The 18,581-nt window shown below is 48.1% G+C and overlaps 2 protein-coding genes across 2 annotated transcripts in view; both read left to right on the top strand.

Annotated features, from left to right (window-relative positions):
* The window catches only part of Cnksr1 (connector enhancer of kinase suppressor of Ras 1), a 460,720-nt gene that overhangs the window by 31,388 nt on the left and 410,751 nt on the right, over nt 1–18,581 (top strand). The gene's annotated exons all lie outside the window — the stretch shown is intronic.
* On the top strand, nt 5,161–17,446 carry Umodl (Uromodulin-like). Its single transcript, XM_087551782.1, has 8 exons — nt 5,161–6,513; nt 7,825–8,030; nt 11,810–11,967; nt 12,869–13,105; nt 15,183–15,342; nt 15,766–15,880; nt 16,376–16,408; nt 17,394–17,446. Exons 1-8 carry the CDS (start codon nt 5,277–5,279, stop codon nt 17,444–17,446), a joined length of 2,199 nt encoding a protein of 732 aa, XP_087407908.1. The 5' UTR covers nt 5,161–5,276.

Below are 18,581 nucleotides of genomic sequence, written 5' to 3'. Positions count from 1 at the left end.
GGGACCAAGCATATAAATATAGGAACCTAAGGAAACCATTCTCATTCAAACCACCACAGAGAAAGCTGGATCAGTACATGTAGGGCTGTAGGCCACAGGGCATAGCCACTTGGGGAGGCGGAACTGAGGGAGTTTGACTGTACTTATCCCACCCTGCCACAGGGGTGGGTGCTTTGTGTAGGGAATGCTTCGAGACACCACTCCAGGGGTGAGACAGTGCAGGCTGAGTTGTGGAACACTGGAGTTGGTTTTGGGTTGGGGGGGGGTGTCCCTGGGTATGCAAAGAGGCCAGGGCTGTGAGGTTCTCAGACTCATCTTGAGACTTCCAGATGCTGCTGGGAGTCTCAGAAGAGCAGAGAACAGAGTCAGGGGCCCAGGGGCTGGGGACAGCGTCTAGCTGGGACGGGGGATGGGGGGAGCTCTAGTTTGTCCCAGCAGAGATGATTGTCCTTGGCTTGGCAGAGGCAGGTTTGGTGGTGACTGTGGTTGGGAACTCAGAGAAGCCTTCTATAGGAGATCAGGCTGCAGAAGGCCTTCTCCGTGGCTCCTCGCCGCGATCTTGATGAGAAGAGGTAGCCCATGGTTCTAAGCAGTTTATTGTCATGGCAGAAAGCGGATGTGTAAAACCATTCCCCACTTCTCAGGGTGGGCCTGGGATTAAATACCTTTTGCAGGGAGCAGTGTCTGGGAAGGGAAGCTTATTGGCTAAGCCCTCCAGGTACCTCATTAGCAGGGAGAACTCTGCTTTGAGCCTACATGACCACAGGAGATGTTCTTTTCTGTGAGAAGAATGGCATGTGTTCCAAGTCAGGTGTCTGACAGGGAGCTGGGAGTCGCCTAAGTCTCTGGTGCTGGGGACAGGGACGCTGGGTAGCCCAGAGTTCTGCCCTGCTATTCGTTAAAGGCTGACACCTAGGGTCCTTGGGGATAATTACTAGTTGGAACTGCAGTCCCCCAGAGGGCCACTGATTACAGCTGATGGGAAACAGTTTCTCCCCCTGCTCTGATTCCCCACCAGCATTGGTTCTAACGGTAAAAGCCCCAGGACCGTGTTGTCTTCTTGTCTGTTCCTTTGTTCAGGCTGCAGCTCCTTCCTAACCTCCCCCAGGACCACCCACCGGCACAGACATGGGCACCCACTGGTTTCTGCTGCTTCTGCTGCTACTCAGTGGGGACAGAACCTTCAACCTGCCTGGTGAGTACCCAACCCCTTCCCATCTCCCACTTGTAGCTCCTTTTCTGACTGGCCAGGGTGGGGAAGAACTTGCTAGAAATGCAGGTGATGCTTCTCCGGAGGTGGCTAAGGGATGCTCTGCCACGCCCTACTGAATCTCTTCAGCAGTCTGAAAGGCACAGGGCAGAGGCACCAGAGTTATAAAGACAGGATGACCTCCATGGCCCTGACCTCTCCCACACGTCGCTTCCAAAGCACCAGCTTATCTCTGCCTGTTTGACTCCTCCGTCTGTCTGTCCTACCCTTCCCCTGTCCTTTCCATCCGTGACAGGTTAATAACCTTGAGCTTTCAGCGGGCTGAGGGCCTAGGCATTCGGACTCTGTTGCTTTGCCCTCCTCTGGCAAGACCAGCACCCTGGTGCCTCGCAGTTTCAGAAAGGAAAGCATTCTGGGTTCTGAGTTCCTAGGTCGGTGGGAGGGAAGATCCAGGCACGACACCGCGTGTGTTACCAGCTCCCCGGGTCTGTGACTTGGACCGTGCACAGGCGCCTCTTTGACAGAGCCACGAAGAGGCAGGCATTAGTTAGCGTGCTGAAAGGAGCAGAGGCGTGGGTGATGGCATTGCTCTAGTTGCGGGGTTCCGCTCATGCGCTCTAGTTACGGGGTTCCGCTCACGGAGCACCTGCCTGAGCCTGCCCCAGGGCCAGCTTCTGTGAGGGCTTCTGTTGCCTGCCTTAGGCAATCTCAGGGTCAGCATCCCCGCTTCGCAATGAGGAAACCAAGGCTCAGAGTTACATGTTGATTTCCCTGTCCTCCCAGTCACACAGTAGGAACTGTCCCCAATCATGCAGTAGGGATTGCCCCCTAGACTCTGAAGTCTAGGTCACACGGCTTGGCTGAGGGTGGAGAGTCTCAGTTATCCTGAAGATAATTAAAATCCCAATCAGGTCTGGTAGACAAGCTGATTCTGAGATGTGTTAGAAAGGAGAAAGGGAGCGCAAGGCCCTGGGTTCGGTCCCCAGCTCCGAAAAAAAGAACCAAAAAAAAAAAAAAAAAAAAAAAAAAAGAAAGAAAGAAAGGAGAAAGGGAAGAAGGAAGTGACTGTGGCAGCCCAAACTTGTAATCCCAGCACTTGGGAGGTGGAAGCAGGTGGTTCAGATACTCAAGATCAGCCTTGGCTACAGTAAAACAAACAAACAAACAAACAAACAAAAAACAAAAAACCTAAAAGGATTGTAAAAGTATCCATGAGTGTGTGTGTGTGTGTGTGTGTGTGTGTGTGTGTGTGAGAGAGAGAGAGAGAGAGAGAGAGAGAGAGAGAGAGAGAGAGAGAGAGAGAGAGACCTTGGAAGAAGCATAAAGTTAGGTCAGAAGTGGTGGTATACGCTTGTAATCTCAGCCCTGAGAAGAGACGGTGAAAGGGTCAGACATCAGACTGGTGGCCTTATAGAGGACAGAGCAGGGTAAAGGAAGGTAGCAGGGTCCAAAGCCCTGGGCCATCAGCCCCCTTAAAGCCCTGGCTATTACTAGGATGTCAGATGCCCCGGAGCCAGAGTTGCAACATGCAACATGGGCACTGGGAATAGGACTCCGTCTTCTGGAAGAAGAACAAGTGCTTTTTTTTTTTTTAAGGTTTATTTATTTATTTCATGTATGTGAGTACACTGTCCACTGTCGCTGTCTTCAGACACACCAGAAGAGGGCATCAGATCCCATTACAGATGGTTGTGAGTCACCATGTGGTTGCTGGGATTTGAACTCAGGACCTCTGGAAGAGCAGTCAGTGCTCTTAACTGCTGAGCCGTCTCTCCAGCCCTAGCAAGTACTTTTAACTGTGAGCCATCTCTCTAGGCTGCCCCACCCCAAAGCAATTTTTTTTTATTTGAAGGACAAAATGGAAGACTAGGGGTAGAGGTGGGGGGAGATGTAAAGGAACAGATGTTGCTGACGTTGGTGCAGTGACACAGAAGTAAGCCAGCCAATGGAAAGACAGCAGGGAACCGCGCTGATTGCAAGACATATCAGTATGATTCGGCAGTGGGGAAAAGAGAGACTTCTGCAGAGGGACAGAGCAACTGGTCAATCACTTCAGAAAAAGCATGAAGTCAGATTGGGTGTCGTAGTGCGTGCCTATAATCCCAGCCCTGGGAAAGGGGAAGATCTGGATTTGAAGGTTAGCCTGGGCTACTCAAAACCCCGTCTCCAAAATATCCAAAAGAAAAAAAAAATAAAGCACGCAGTTCAAATGAGGTCTCAATGACAAGGTGTCTGCTCTGTTAGCCTGGGATTTCGTGGCTCCTCTAACACTGAGCCCAAGGAAATCATGCTGAGCGGGACATGGAGACCAGAGCAAGCTGTAGGCTTCCACAAGGTCACACAGGAAACAGACATTAGAACCAGCTGCCATCCCAAGCTTCTCTACTCTTTGCAAGCGTTCCAGGCAGCTGTTCCCCTATGGCGACTCCTCAGGTCTGCACAGGAGGAAGACCTTGGAGTATTGGTGAGACAGGGGCATGCAGATGTGCAAAGACCAAGGGCCAGCGCCTCTTCTGATGTAGTTGATGGGAAAGAGAGCTTGGCCCACTCGAGCTCACCTTCTATCTCTGAATCAGCTGACTGCTAGTTGCTAGGGATCTAGAGGAGGGCATCAGGTGATGGCCTGTTTCTGCCCTTTGCCCAGGGGAAGGAGCAAGCTTTCCTGGGGACCTGGTTCAGTGTATTCATGTGGGTTTTCCCCTCAAGGGACAGAGAGAGTGGCTCGGCTCAGTCTTGGAAATGAGGCGATGTTATTGTAAGCTTCACAGGGCAGCTGAGAAAAAAAGACTCAGGTCTTATGGATCGGGTCTCAAATGCAGCATCCCTACCTCCTAGGGGCGTGGCCTTGGACAGAATGCTCTATCTGTTTTAGCCTCAGTGTCAATGCCTGGTATGTAAGGATAATAGACCTTACCAAATTCAGTGAACAATCTGTGTGTCAATTCTGGTGCTTTAGACAAATGGGAGTAAACTATGTCAAGGTCATCCTGGATGCCTAATGTTTTTTATTTATTATATTTTAAGTACACTGTAGCTGTCTTCAGACACACTAGAAGAGAGCATCAAATCTCATTACAGATGGCTGTGAGCCACCATGTGGTTGCTGGGAATTGAACTCAGGACCTCTGGAAGAGCAGTCAGTGCTCTTAACCACTGAGCCATCTCTCCAGCCCCCACTAATGTTTGAAAACCAATTTATTATTATCATCAGTGTATGTGTGTGTGGTGGTGGGAGAAAGAGCACACACTACAGTACAGCTAGAAGTCAGACGGTGGACCTCAGAAGTGAGTTCTCTCTGATTATGGGGTTTGGGGATTAAACTCAGGTGTCAGTTCTGAGTATCATTTTTGCCTGATAAACCATCTTACTGATCCTGCAGAGAGACCGGGTTACTCTTTGACCAGAGTGGTTTGAACTCACAGAGATCCTCTTGCCTCTTGCCACTGAAGACACTGTTTCTAAGTAAACATCTAAGTCTTCTAGCTCTCACAATCTTTCCAGCACCCCCACCCAACCCCCACCCCAGCCTTTGGGTGAAAGGATGTGTTTTAGACCCATCAGTTGGGACTGGGCCCTTCAAAGTCAGTTCTCTGCGTTTTAACCAGTTGTGGCTTTCTGTAACGGCGTCCGTCTATTGCTGCTGCTGCTGACCGATGAGAGCCACACTTCTGTGTAGCTATCTATGAGGCGAGTATTTGGAATGACGAAGTTAGGAAAGCGCAGTAGTAGGCTCTTCTGCCAGCCACTGAAATCTATCAGGGTAGAGCTGGCACCGGATGAGCGTGGCTCTCCATACAGACTCGCCGCTGCTATTACTTTTATTGGGACTCCTCATCGGATGCGTGGGAGCCAGAGCGCCTGAGAAGCAGTAGGAGCATTAGGTCAGTGAGTGACTTTATTTTCATTGCTGTTCTGGTTTTTGCAGGCAGTGTTTTAGTCTGGGCGGTTGCCTCGGGTTTACGTTCCACAGAAGGCTCTGTGCTTGACGAGAATCTATCCTGCTCATCTACGAGTTCAGTTGTGCTTCACAGGTCAAAGGAATCCACATCTAAGTCCCAGGAACAGATGATATCACCCCAAAGCGGTAGTGAAACAGGGCCCACGGAGCGGACGGCCTCGACAGTGCACACAGCCGTCACGACAGTCACCAATGGTATGCCACAGTTAGATCCCACAGTGACCTCTACAGCAAAGGAGCCAGTAGGGTCATCCACAACCACAAAATTCACCTTGGCCACTTCAGCTGAGACCACACAGCCGAATCAAACTCCACCCTCATCAACACCAGACAAAGACACTGACACAAATGAACCTTTACCCACGGCGACCACGGCAACTATTGACACCTCTTCACCAACCATGACCACGGTAACTATCGACACCTCTTCACCAACCACAACCACACTGAGGACAACTGTACTTAGCACAACCACATCTGAGACTCAGGAAAGGGACACTACAACTGTACCCCCGACCCCAGTGACAAGCCCCACAACAAGTAAGCCACCCGACACACACCATAGCACAGTCACACAGACACCTTCCCAGCCACTACAGACTGGCTCTGATGTCGGCGTGACTGAACTCACAACACTGTCACCACCAAGGTCTATCACCACTGAAATGAGATCATCAGAGTCCCCAAACCCAGGGGAGACAGACGTGACCATGACGACACCTTTGTTGACACCTTCAGCGACACCTTCAATGGCATCAAGCACAGCAAAGCACACCATCCTGTCATCTGGAACTGGGACACCCACTGTGCCTGAGAAGTTAACTCTAACTCCACCCTCAACAACACCAGACAAAGTCATTGACACAATCAAACCTTTACCCGTGGCGACCACGGCAACTATTGACACTTCTTTACCAACCATGACCACGGTAACTATCGACCCTTCTTTACCAACCACAACCACACTGAGGACAATTGTACTTAGCACAACCACATCTGAGACTCAGGAAAGGGACACTACAGCTGTACCCCCGACCCCAGTGACAAGCCCCACAACGAGTAAGCCACTGGACACACACCATAGCACAGTCACACAGACACCTTCCCAGACAGTGCAGATGAGCTCAAGCAACAGCCTGGGTACAACCCAATCATCTGACCATTCCACAGGAATTGTTCCTAGCTCCTCAGAGACAACCAAATCCTCCACTTTGATTGGGACTGGAAAAGCACCCCCCAACTCTAGTCCGAGTGGTGGTTCAGGAGGTGGACCCTGTGCTTTGGATGAGGATCCAGACAGTACCGGAGGCTGTGCGTGCAAGGACAGCTACTATTCCCACTTGGGTAAGTGTGTACAAGCCGTTCCAGGAGGTTGTCGTTGTCTGCTGCTGCTGCTGTTTATCATCCTTCTCCTCCTCTTCCTCTTCCTCCTCCTCCCCCCTCCTTTTAAAGCTTCTCTTTTATTTTAATTTTATGTGTATGGATATCATGGAGTGACATGAATAACTCATGTGAGCAAACCACACAGATGGCAGGAACTAGAAAGGTCATGGAAGTCTGAGAAGGCCCAGAGGAATCCTGTCCAAAGGTTGGTAAGGCATTAGCATGAAATGATCACCACAAGCGATGTCTCGTGAGACAGCAGGCAGCTGTGCAGATGAGACCATACTGATGGGGGTTACAAGCATGTGTGGCGTGTCCAGCTTTGCACACGCGCAAACACGCACACGCATACGCACACACACACACACACACAGAGAGAGAGAGAGAGAGAGAGAGAGAGAGAGAGAGAGAGAGAGAGAGAGAGGGTCTAGCTTCCTGCTTAGCATTGGAGAAGAACTCTGGAGACTGAAATTGGAGAGTAGCAGGAGTCACCTCCTTTTTAAGCTATATTCCTAGCCCTCACATTAGCTTTGAGACCCTGGTGGTAATCCCTTTTTTTTTTTAAGATTTATTTATTTTTAAATAAGCAAGTACACTGTAGCTGTCTTCAGACACACCAGAAGAGGGCATCAGATCTCATTACAGATGGTTATGAGCCAGCATGTGGTTGCTGGGATTTGAACTCAGGACCTCTGGAAGAGCAGTCAGAGCTCTTAACCACTGAGCCATCTCTCCAGCCCCCTGGTGGTAATTCTTGGAAGAGAGATTCTAAGGACTTGTGAGGGCCGAGAATCAGAATCCCAGAACTCAAAAGATGGTTCTTGGGATCCATGTGTGTGAGAATCTGTATTTAAATATATTTATTTTTCCTGGTGTTTCAAATTTCAAGTCAGGTTTCTCTGGGTAGCCCTGGCTATCCTAGAACTTGCTCTGTAGACCAGGCTGTCCTCAAATTCATAAAAATCTGGCTGTTTCTATCTCCTGAGTGCTAGGATTAAAGACATGCACTCCTATGCCCAGATATGCTTAAATTTTTTGGTGTGTTAGTATAGTGTGTGTGTGTATGTGTGTGTGTATTAGGGGCACACATGCCATGGTGTACATGCGGAGGTCAGAGGACAACTTTGTGAGTCAGATCTCTTTCTACTTTATGTGGGCTCTAAGAATTGAACTCAGGTCTCCATGGTAAGCCTTTACCTACTCACGGCAGGATCTCAGGGCATCCTCCCGGATCCTCAGGAGACCCCACCTCTGGCTCTTGTTCCTCTGCAGAACTATCTAGAGAGATAGCGACCCTGCGCTGCAGGCCACAGGACATTGAGGTGTCGCTCAGGAGCTGCTTCCTGAAGACTCAACACTGGGTCCTGAAGCAAGATGCCTTCGAGAAATGTTTCAGTAGCAATACGACAGAAGAGGGTCATCGGGTCCGGGTCTTTCAGTTGGAGAAGAAGGAGGGAACTTGTGGACTCCACATCTCTGTAAGCTGACCGGGATTTAAGAGGCTGTGGGAGGGTCTTGGCCAGCTATGGGCGGGTCTTGGCCAGCTATGGGCGGGGCTGGGAAAGGAGAGGTTGGGTAACTTTGGTGGACTCAAATCTTTGCCATCAGACAATCGCTGACGAAGAAAAAGACCAAGTCTCCAGACTGGGAAATCCTTTCTTTGCACGTGCTGTGTTTGCTGAGTTGGAATATTGATTGGTTCCCGAACTGTTGGCCATGAAACACTGTAAAATAGTTAGCTACAAGCAGTTGTTTATTGATTTCCGGCCAAATGCCAAGTCTATCAAATAATTTTTAATGGTTCTAATCCTGAAAGGTTTTCCACTGTAGACGAGTGATCAATGGCTCAGAGAACTTAAGAGACTTTCTCAAATTGCAGTTTGAACTTGAGGTAACTCTCCTGCCTCAGCCTCCTGAGTCCTGGGATTACATGGTTGCACCAGCATACAGAGATTAGTTTCGTAAACAAAGCATAACTCACATAAATAATAGAATGCCCTCGAACAACAACAGCGCCCCTAAAACCTCGGTCTCATCGTCAGACCTCAGCTCACTCTCCTATTTTTTTTTTTTTTGCTTGTTTGTTTTTGTTTTTGTTTGTTGTTTTATTTTGTGTTTTTTTTCAGTGTCAGAGACTCAATGTGTGCTACACAAATACTCTACAACCAAGATACATTCCCCAACCCTAGGAGCTGAAATTCTTTTCAAAAATTTATTTTGTTTTGAGACATTATCTCACTATTTAACCTTGGCTGGTATGGAACTCACTGTGTAGAGCAGGCTAGCCTGAAACTCACCAAGATCCATCCGCTTCCACCTCTCGGTGCTGGGATTAAATGTGTCCCACACCCAGCCCAGATTTAGAATTCTTTTTTCTTTTTTGAGGGGGGTGGTCTTTCTATGTGGCCCTGGGTGTCCTGAAACTCTCTATGTAGATCAGTAGACCAGGCTGGCCTCTGCCTCCCAAGTGATGGAATTTAAGATATACCGTTACACCCAACTTGGAATTCCTTTTTTTTTTTTAAGATTTATTTATTTTTATTTATATGAGTACACTGTAGCTGTCTTCAGACACACCAGAAGAGGACATCGGATCTCATTACAGATGGTTGTGAGCCACCATGTGGTTGCTGGGAATTGAACTCAGGACCTCTGGAAGAGCAGTCAGTGTTCTTAACCACTGAGCCATCTCTGCAGCCCCCCAACTCGGAATTCTTAACAGCTCGGCGTCCCCCCCAAATAGATTCTTAAATGCAAATTCAGACCTATAATTCAAGAATTCAGGAAGCTGAGATTGGAGGATTGCAGGACTCTGGACAGCCTGGGCTACAGAGCAAAATGCTCTCCCTGGAATGGAGAGATGGCTCAGCAGTTAAGAGTTGATACTTCAGAGGGCCCCCCAAGTCCTCTCAGCACCAGCAGTTCACACTTGCTTCAAATCCAGATCCAGCCAATTTGAGGCCCTCCTCTGTCCTCTCTGGACACCTGCAATGTTGTGCACACACCCACAGAGAGATACACACAGGTACATGATTGCTAAGACAAGCATAGGGGAGTGTCAGGGCAGGGAGGCGGGCAGGAGTGGCGGATGGGCGGGGACACCCTCATAGAAGAAGGAGGAGAGGGGGGATAGGGGGTTTGTGGAAGGGAAACCGGGAAAGGGGATAACATTTGAAATGTAAATAAATAAATAAATAAATCCAACCAAAACAAAGGAATACACTATTTTTATGTCAGTGAGAAAAAAAATAATCATATAAAAGTTCTCTCTCAAGACAGCCACCATCACCCCAAAATAACAATAAAACAAGCCAGATGTGGTGGCACGTGCTAATAAGCTCGGCGCTTGGGAAGCGGAGGCAGGAGAGGGTTCAAGGCTATCTTTGGCTATATAGTTGGAGACTAATTTGGGCTACATGATGCCCTGTCTCAAAAACAAGGTAAGATCGGGATTGGGGATTTAGCTCAGTGGTAGAGCGCTTGCCTAGGAAGCGCAAGGCCCTGGGTTCGGTCCCCAGCTCCGGGGGGAAAAAAAACAAACAAACAAACAAAAAAAACCAACAACAACAACAAAAAAAACAACAACAACAAAAAAAACAAGGTAAGATCAAAATAAGCATTGGCATCTAAGAACCATGGGATAAGAACCCCCTTTGGCACTCTCGGTTCGATTCCCACTACCGTATAAATTGGGCACTGTGGCACAAACTGGTAACCCTGGCACTGGGAGGTGGAACCCAGTGGAATCCTATGTGGGTCAATGGACTCAAGACCATCCTTAGCTACATAGTCACTAAGGCTAGCCTGAGCTACATGAGACTCCGTTTCAAGAAAAGAAACGTAGGGGGTTGGGGATTTAGCTCAGTGGTAGAGCGCTTGCCTAGGAAACTCAAGGCCCTGGGTCCGAAAAAAAGAACCAAAAAAAAAAAAAAAAAAAAAAAGAAAAGAAGAGAAAAGAAAAGAAACGTAGGCACCACGGCATGAAAGTGTTGGGCCCCAGAGCCGGAGTGACGTTGGGTTTAAGCTTCGCTGCTTGCTTTGTACTTCTCTAAACCTTTCTGAGCCTTCATTTTACTCATTCATAAAATGGGGCTGATAACAAAGCTGTGTTCAAGCCACAGGACCAGGCTCAAAGAGTTCAGCTATTAATTTTATTTTAATAAACATCTTGTTGTCGCCTATATTAAAAATAGGTAAGCTTGGGGCTGGAGAGATGGCTCAGTGATTAAGAGCACTGACTGCTCTTCCCAGAGGTCCTGAGTTCAAATCCCAGCAACCACATGGTGGCTCACAACCACCTGTAATGAGAGCTGATACCCTCTTCTGGTGTGTCTGAAGACAGCGACAGTGTGCTCATATATTAAAAAAAAAAAAAATAGGTAAGCTTTTATCCTGCGCTAGTGCGGGCACCGTAGGGCCATATGGCACTGTGGGAAACTTTTATCTCATTGATCTCATTGGCTCTGGTTCCAGCTCGTCACTGCTCCACGCTGCCTACAAGTACTCTCAGACCCAGGCGGTCCGCAAGCCATTCCAGCGTGGGACCCCACGCTGGTCCCTAGATAGAGTTAGTTCTGGCACTGGAGGGCCATATGGAACTAACCATAATTTATCTCTGGTTAGTATCTCTCCTGGAGGCTCTCTGTTAACCGGGAACTCTCTGGTTCCAGCTACCTGCTAAAATCGGGGCTCCAGAAGTCCAGCATGGGCTGCCTATGCCGCCTCCCTGCCACGGACTTTGCCCACACTCCCAACAACGGCCCCCTGGTAGTTAAGGAATAGACTCCCAACTACCTGGTGAAATCAGGACTCAATAAACTAATTTATCAATCATATTTATATGTTAAATTCTCAATCCACAATACATCCACACATTAAACTCACAACCAAATGATAATGATATAAACTGCCCACCTAGATAAGATAAATTGACCTATAGAAATCCACTCCTTAAGAAATACTCATAACTACCTACTCATAACTAAATACTCATAACATACCATTCAAGACCACCTGGATCTGGGTCGTCCTTCTCTGTCTCCATCTTGATTCTCCCCCTCTCCCCTTCTCTCCCGCCTTACAAAAACTTTGTTCCTGCTTTACTTTTTACTGTCCAATCCTGGGCCTTGACCTAACTTATGCCAGAGCTCACCTACATATAGACATCAAACTCCATCTTGTAACTAGAGAGGATGAGTGAAGGTGTTTACTCCAGGGACTTATGGGTAATGGCTGCTCACCTACCTGTCTTTTCTAGACCAACAGCAGCCATGCCCTGCACTCTTTGGATGTGCACCTTGAACAGGCTCTCCCTGGCTCCAACAGCACTGCCTTTAGAGTGCTTCACTTCAGCTGTGCCTATCCACTGGCCGTGAACGTCAGCAAACCTGTATCCTACCAGGAGGTCTCCATCCCGTGAGTATAATAATGCCCAGTCAGCTGTCTCTGCAGCTAGCTCTGGGACGCCCTGAGTTCTCATTGCTATCTCTAACGCAGGCCAGAGAGGCACATGTTCATCTGGCATATGTAAGCACCTCTCACACAGAGGGAGACTGCTTGTGAAAAGAAATGCAGTGCTGGTTGCCTATGTAAATCACCATGGAGTTAGAGAGCTGCCAAGGTCTTGGGGACCTATGATGTAGCACTTCATCTTTTTAGGTGGTCCATAGGAAGGTTAAAAGATTTAGCCCTGGGCTGGAGAGATGGCTCAGCGGTTAAGAGCACCGACTGCTCTTCCAGAGGTCCTGAGTTGAATTCCCAGCAACCACATGGTGGCTCACAACCATCTGTAAAGAGATCTGATGCCCTCTTCTGGTGTGTCTGAAGACAGCTACAGTGTACCTATATATAATAAATGAATGTTGGTATTAAAAGAGTGTGCTACATTTCATTTGTTTAATTTTAAATTCAATTATGAGATTTTATTCGTTTTTTGAGACAGGGTTTCTCTACATAACGGCCTTGTCCTGGAACTGTCTTTGTAGAGTAGGCTGGCCTTGAACTCACAGAGGTTGCCTGCCTCTACCTCCTGAACCCTGGGATCACTGCCGCTTGGCATTCTGGGTTTTTTTTTTTTTTCCTTTTCTATTTTTCGGAGCTGGGGACAGAACCCAGGGCTCTACCACTGAGCTAAACCCCCAGCCCCCTGGGGTTTTTTAACATGGGTTACAGGGCTTGATCTGCTGTGCAGTAACGTAAGCTGTCCTGGTCCTGTGTTTGCAACTCAGTGACCTCGAGAGTACGTCAGAAGGTGAAGATGTGTCCTTCTTCTCTGGGAGGTTTCATGGTGCTCATTCTCGTTCCTCTCTGGATACAGCTCCATCCATGTTCCAAATACCGGGGAGACTGTCATCATCCTGAACATCTTCACGGACTCTGAACTCTCCGCTCCGATCAAGAACAGTACAGCTGCTGTCGGCATGCCTCTCTACGTGGTTCTCACGTCCACCAACACTGACCCTGACCGGTTTGCTCTGGTGGTTAACGAGATCTTTGCAAGTACCAACTTCTCCAACACAGAGGCTAAGGCCACCTATCACTTTGTGAAGGAGAGGTAAAGTCCGTCAGGCTTGGGCTGTGATTTACTCGGTTTCTTTTGTACCCTAGCCTCCTTTCTGTAGTCCAGGGGTGAAAGGAACTTTTTTTATTCTTTTTTTTTTTCGGAACTGGGGACCGAACCCAGGGCCTTGCGCTTGCTAGGCAAGCGCTCTACCACTGAGCCAAATCCCCAACCCCTAAAAGGAACTTTTATTCTCCCGGCATAATTGTTGTCTTGGGGCTTACTGCTGAATAAGCTCACCCTTTCTAGATCTTTGAGATTCTTCTACACCCTGACAAACAAACACGGGAAGCAAGGAAAGGGCCGGTGAGTATCTGCTGAGTGAACCCTTTCAGCTTCACTTTACAGATGAGGAAACTGAGGCTCAGGGAGAGTGAAACCTGCTCAAGATCTCACAGCCAAGAGGCGACATTCATTTCTTCTGTTCTTCTCCCCTTCCCCAAACAGTTACCGAGGACCTAGAGGGATGAGTTAAAAAATAATGCCAACATTTCAGCGTGCTACCTGCTGTCATACATGAAGTACATTATGCGCAGTAGCAAACAGCGAAGAATGTCATAGCACCTGTCCCGTGCCAGGCACAGTTTGAGCCACTTCACATATATCAGTTAATTTAAATCTCACACACGACGGTGTAGTTCTATTTTGATTCCCATCTTACTCAAGGAGAAAGCAAGGCTTAGCTCAGGTGTTGGTGGGCGGATCGCTTTGCTAAGTGTTGAGCATGCTAAGACAAGAGCTGGGTCTCTTAGCCAGCTGTGGTAGCCTAGGCCCCAGATCCAAGCACTTCGAAGGCTGAGGCAGGGGAATTATAGTACCAGGCTAGCCAAGTAAGGCAGCAAGACCCTATTTTTTTTTTTTTGGGTTCTTTTTTTCGGAGCTGGGGATTGAACCCAGGGCCTTGCGCTTCCTAGGCAAGCACTCTACCACTGAGCTAAATCCCCAACCCCAAGACCCTATTTTAAAAAATAATAATTATTGGGGGCTGGAGAGATGGCTCAGAGGTTGAGAGCACTTCCAGCGGTCCTGAGTTCAATTCCCAGCAACCACATGACTCACAACCATCTGTAATCTCTTCTGGCCTGCAGGCATATATGCAGCCAGGACACCACATACATAATAAATCAATAAATCTTAACAACAACAACAACAATAATAAATTATCTGGACATGGTGATGCATGCCTGTAACCCAAGTTCTCAGACAGAATAGGGGCTTAAAGGCTAGCTTCAGCTACGTAGTGAATTCCAGACCAGCCTGGTTTGCATGAGATCATGACTCAAAATTGGCAAGAGAATGAATATCTCCTTTTTGTACCACGTTTTATTCATGTTGACAATAGTCTTCATAGCGAATAGTGGATTACCCATCTACTTACAGATCACAAAAGAACCCCACGTAGGATCATCCCCCCCCCCCCCGTGCAGATGGGAGAGCAGCAGGCTCAGAGTCTGGTGAAGGAGTGCTCACACTGCTGAATTTGTCCTAGTGTGCAATTAGCCTCTCCTGTATTCCGAAGGCTCTGGGGTTCCTACCTAGGGCCAGCAGCCTGCACAAATAGCTCTCTGGCCCAACCTTGAAGACCTACCTAATATCTCCAAACCTCAGTTTCCTCCTTGTTTAAAAACAAAAGAGCGGGGCAGGGGTCAGGAGAGATGGCTTGGCAGTTAAAAGCACTTGCTGCTCTCCCACAGGACTTGGTTTAGGTCCCCAGCACTCACATGGTTGCCCACAATCATCTGAAACTTCTGTTCCGTGTCTTGGGACAGCCTCTTCTGACCTCTGGGGACACTGAATTCCTGTGGTACACACACTACAGGCAAACACTGACAGACAAAATAAAATAAAATAAACCTTGAAAAATGGAAAGCAGTCAAAAGCATGGTCTTCCTCAGAGCATTGATGTAGGGAATGAAACTAAATAAGCCGTGTAAAGTTAGTTCTCAGGCAGAGAACCAGTACCCATTTTTACACAGGGACAAGTTAAAGTGGCAGAAATCAAACCGTGTCCATACCATGGGCCCCAAACCTGGGTCCCAAAGATGGATACGTGGTCTTCTTCTTCTTGCAGCTGCCCAGTCCGGGGCCGGATGCTCCGGGATTTGAGCAATGGGGTCTCCATGTTTGTGACACTGGCCTTCACTCTCTCACGATTCTTGAATAGTGACATGCTTTACCTACACGCCCGAGTGACCCTCTGTGACAAGCAAGTGGGACAACCATGCCAACCGGTAAGTAGACTTTCTGCAGGCCAGCAGTGCGGCTGGGACTGAACCAAGGGCAGTTATGGGATTGTGTGGTGGTTTCATTTTCTAGGGACCAGATTTGTAGGGAGAGTTAAGGGCTGGGATCTGAAGACCTACATCTTTTTTTTTTTTTTAAGATTTATTTATTTTTATTTATATGAGTACACTGTCGCTGTCTTCCGGCACACCAGAAGAGGGCATCAGATCCCATTACAGATGGTTGTGAGCCATGATGTGGTTGCTGGGAATTGAACTCAGGACCTCTGGAAGAGCAGTCAGTGCTCTTAACCACTGAGCCATCTCTCCAGCCCAAAGAGAATGAGTGAACTTATTTGGGCCATGGGGTGGCAGAGCATGAGTCTTTGAAGTCCTGTGGAAAAGTCCCCAAAGTTGTCTTGTCACTCACAGGCTTGTAGTGGAAAGAATCCTCTGAGGAGAAAGTCACCCTGGGATGCTCGAGCTGGGACCCAAATGGAGCCTAGCAGTGGCAAGTGGATCGTGTTTGGACCTCTTCTAATAAGCGGTACATGGATAAACCAGAAAAGGGCATCCAATCCCCTGGAACTGGAGTCACAGATGGTTGTGAGCCACCATGTGGTTGCTGGGATTTGAACTCAGGACCTCTGGAAGAGCAGTCAGTGCTCTAACCACTGAGCCATCCCTCCAGTCCCTCTAGACTTTCCATCTCCTTTCCTGTCACATCAACTCAGCCTTCTCAAGTTGTCTTCCATGCCGTGCTCAATTTGATCATTTTTCTTGTCCTGGAACACCCTTTTGTCTTTCTCTATTGTAAGAGTACTTTAACCCTCACTGGGAAATTCCACACCTTTAGTAAATCAATCCAGATGTGTCTTCTCACACTTCTGAGTCCCAGCTTTCAAAACAACAAACAAACAAACAAACAAACAAACAAAGCAGCCTCCCTTGTGCCACCCCGATGGGATGAAGGGTGAGTGTTCTGGCCATGTCCTGTGTGAGGGGCGCTTTGAACTCAGTCTCTGTTTTTGTGTGGTTACAGAGTCCAGAGCCTCCGGCAGCAGGAGCTCAGCAGGTTGGTATAAAGGGATTGCTTTAGGGGAAAAAGGTCGAATGTCACATGGGTTCTCTAGGAGTTCACAGGGGGTCTAGGCTGGTGCTGACCTTGGATACTGTTTCTGCTCTGAGGTATGTGACCCCGATGTCGATTAACCTCCTGAGTCTCAGTTGGAGGGTACATGGCAGAGTTAACGTGAGGCCTTATCCTGCCTCAAACTCTGACACTACCCAGAAATGACTCAGAGTGAGCGGTTGAAGGTTTAAAATGCAAAGGGCACAGTGTAGCATTCTGGAGCCCGGGAGTTTAGAATCAGCCTGTGCAAGATAGTGAGACCCTACTTGACACTTGACATAAAAGCCAGGCATAGAGGTTTATCCTATAATCCTAGCACTTAGGAGATACAGGCAGGAGAATCAAGTGTTCAAAGCTATCCTTGGCTACAGAGCAAATGTGAGACCAGCCTGGACTATGTGTCTTAAGGCAAAAGAAGAAACGAAACAAACACAACAAAACACAATAACACTCCAAACTGAGGTTGCTTAGTGGGGAGAGGGGCTTGCTGCTAAGTTTGATTATATGAGTTTATCCCTGGGAATCATGTTTAGTAGGAGAGAATCAGGAAAAGATGTCCTCTGACTTCCACATGTACCCCATGACTTGCAATCAATCAATCAGTCAGTCAGTCAATCAACCATTCAATCAATCAATGTAATAAAATTTAAAACTCTCCCAGACCCTTAAAGCTCCTCAAATCCCACTTTTAAATATTTATTTTACTTACATTATGTGTACATGTGTGTGTGTGTGTATACTGTGTGCACATGAGTGCTGGCACCCAGGGATGCCAGAGGTGTCAAATCATCCTGGAACTGATCTGTCCTATGTGGGTGCTGGAAATCAAGCGGAAGTCCTCTGTAAGAGCAGCCAGTGTTCTTAACTACTGAGCCACCTCTCCAGCCCTTTTAATACTATTTTGCAACCATTTCTTTCTTTCCTCCAGGAGCCTGGATAGCCATCTTTCTCCTGATCGTGACTGGCTGGATGCTGGAATAAAATCTGACCCAGCCTCCGGAGGCCAACCCTAGAGATTAGTGTGTAGTTTACTTGCAGAGACAAGGGTGGAGTGGGGGAAGAGTTAGCCAAGGCAGGTAGTGTGGCCTCTGTTAGGTACCCGAGAAGCTGCGCGTGGGCCAGCGTGTAGCTGTGAGGAACGGGGCTGCTGCACAATGGCCTGTTGCTTATTCGTCAAACCTTCTTCAACGGGGACTCCTGGGGGAGGGATGTGATTACACTGCTCAATACGATGGGGGGAAGAGTAGAGAACTTGTGTTCAATAAACACGAGAAATTCTACCTTTTCTGATTCCTGTCTGTATAATCTGAGCAGAATGATTCAGTGTTCTAGGTCAATGGGGTGAATGATTGATGATTGGAGGTGGTACAGGGAGAGAGAGAGAGAGAGAGAGAGAGAGAGAGAGAGAGAGAGAGAGAGAGAGACAGAGAGAGAGACAGAGAGAGAGACAGAGAGAGAGACAGAGAGACAGACAGAGAGAGAGTGTGTGGTGTATGCACGCGTGCATACCTGTGTGAAAATCACTTTATTCTCTATGGGGCTTCATCTCCACACATGTAGAGTGCAAGTGTTTGACCAGAGACCTCTGCTTCACTGTGGGAACCATTCCCAGGATGTCCTTGGACCTTGGTCTGCTGACTCCACTTTCTCTTCCTTCCTTCCTTCCTTCCTTCCTTCCTTCCTTCCTTCCTTCCTTCCTTCCTTCCTTCTCCCCCTCCCTCCCTCCCTCTCTCTCTCTCTCTCTCTCTCTCTCTCTCTCTCTCTCTCTCTCTCTCTCTCTCTCTCCCTCCTGTAAAATGATCAAAACTGTTCAGTTCCAGAATGAGAGTTAAACGCACTTATATAATGTTGCCCAAGCCTTTTCGTCCTATCCCTTGGTTATTCCAAGCCTTATCAGCCCCCCTTTCATAGTTGAGGGTAGATATAGCAACAGTCGTTTTGCTACCATCCCAAACCAGAATCTATTACATCCCTGGGACTGTGTTACACCCTGGGGATTCAACAGCTAAGGGGATCTTAGCATACCAGTGGCCAGAGGACTGAGGCTGGAGGATTATCTTGAGTCTGAGGCCAGCCCGGGTTGTATGTCAGGACCCTGCCTCAAACAAACAAACAA

Source organism: Rattus norvegicus, chromosome 5 (genome assembly GCF_021556685.1).
Source record: "Rattus norvegicus strain SHRSP/BbbUtx chromosome 5, alternate assembly SHRSP_T2T, whole genome shotgun sequence".
Taxonomy (NCBI): domain Eukaryota; kingdom Metazoa; phylum Chordata; class Mammalia; order Rodentia; family Muridae; genus Rattus; species Rattus norvegicus.
Note: the sequence above shows the minus strand (reverse complement) of the source record. Positions and strands in the feature narration are given on the sequence as shown.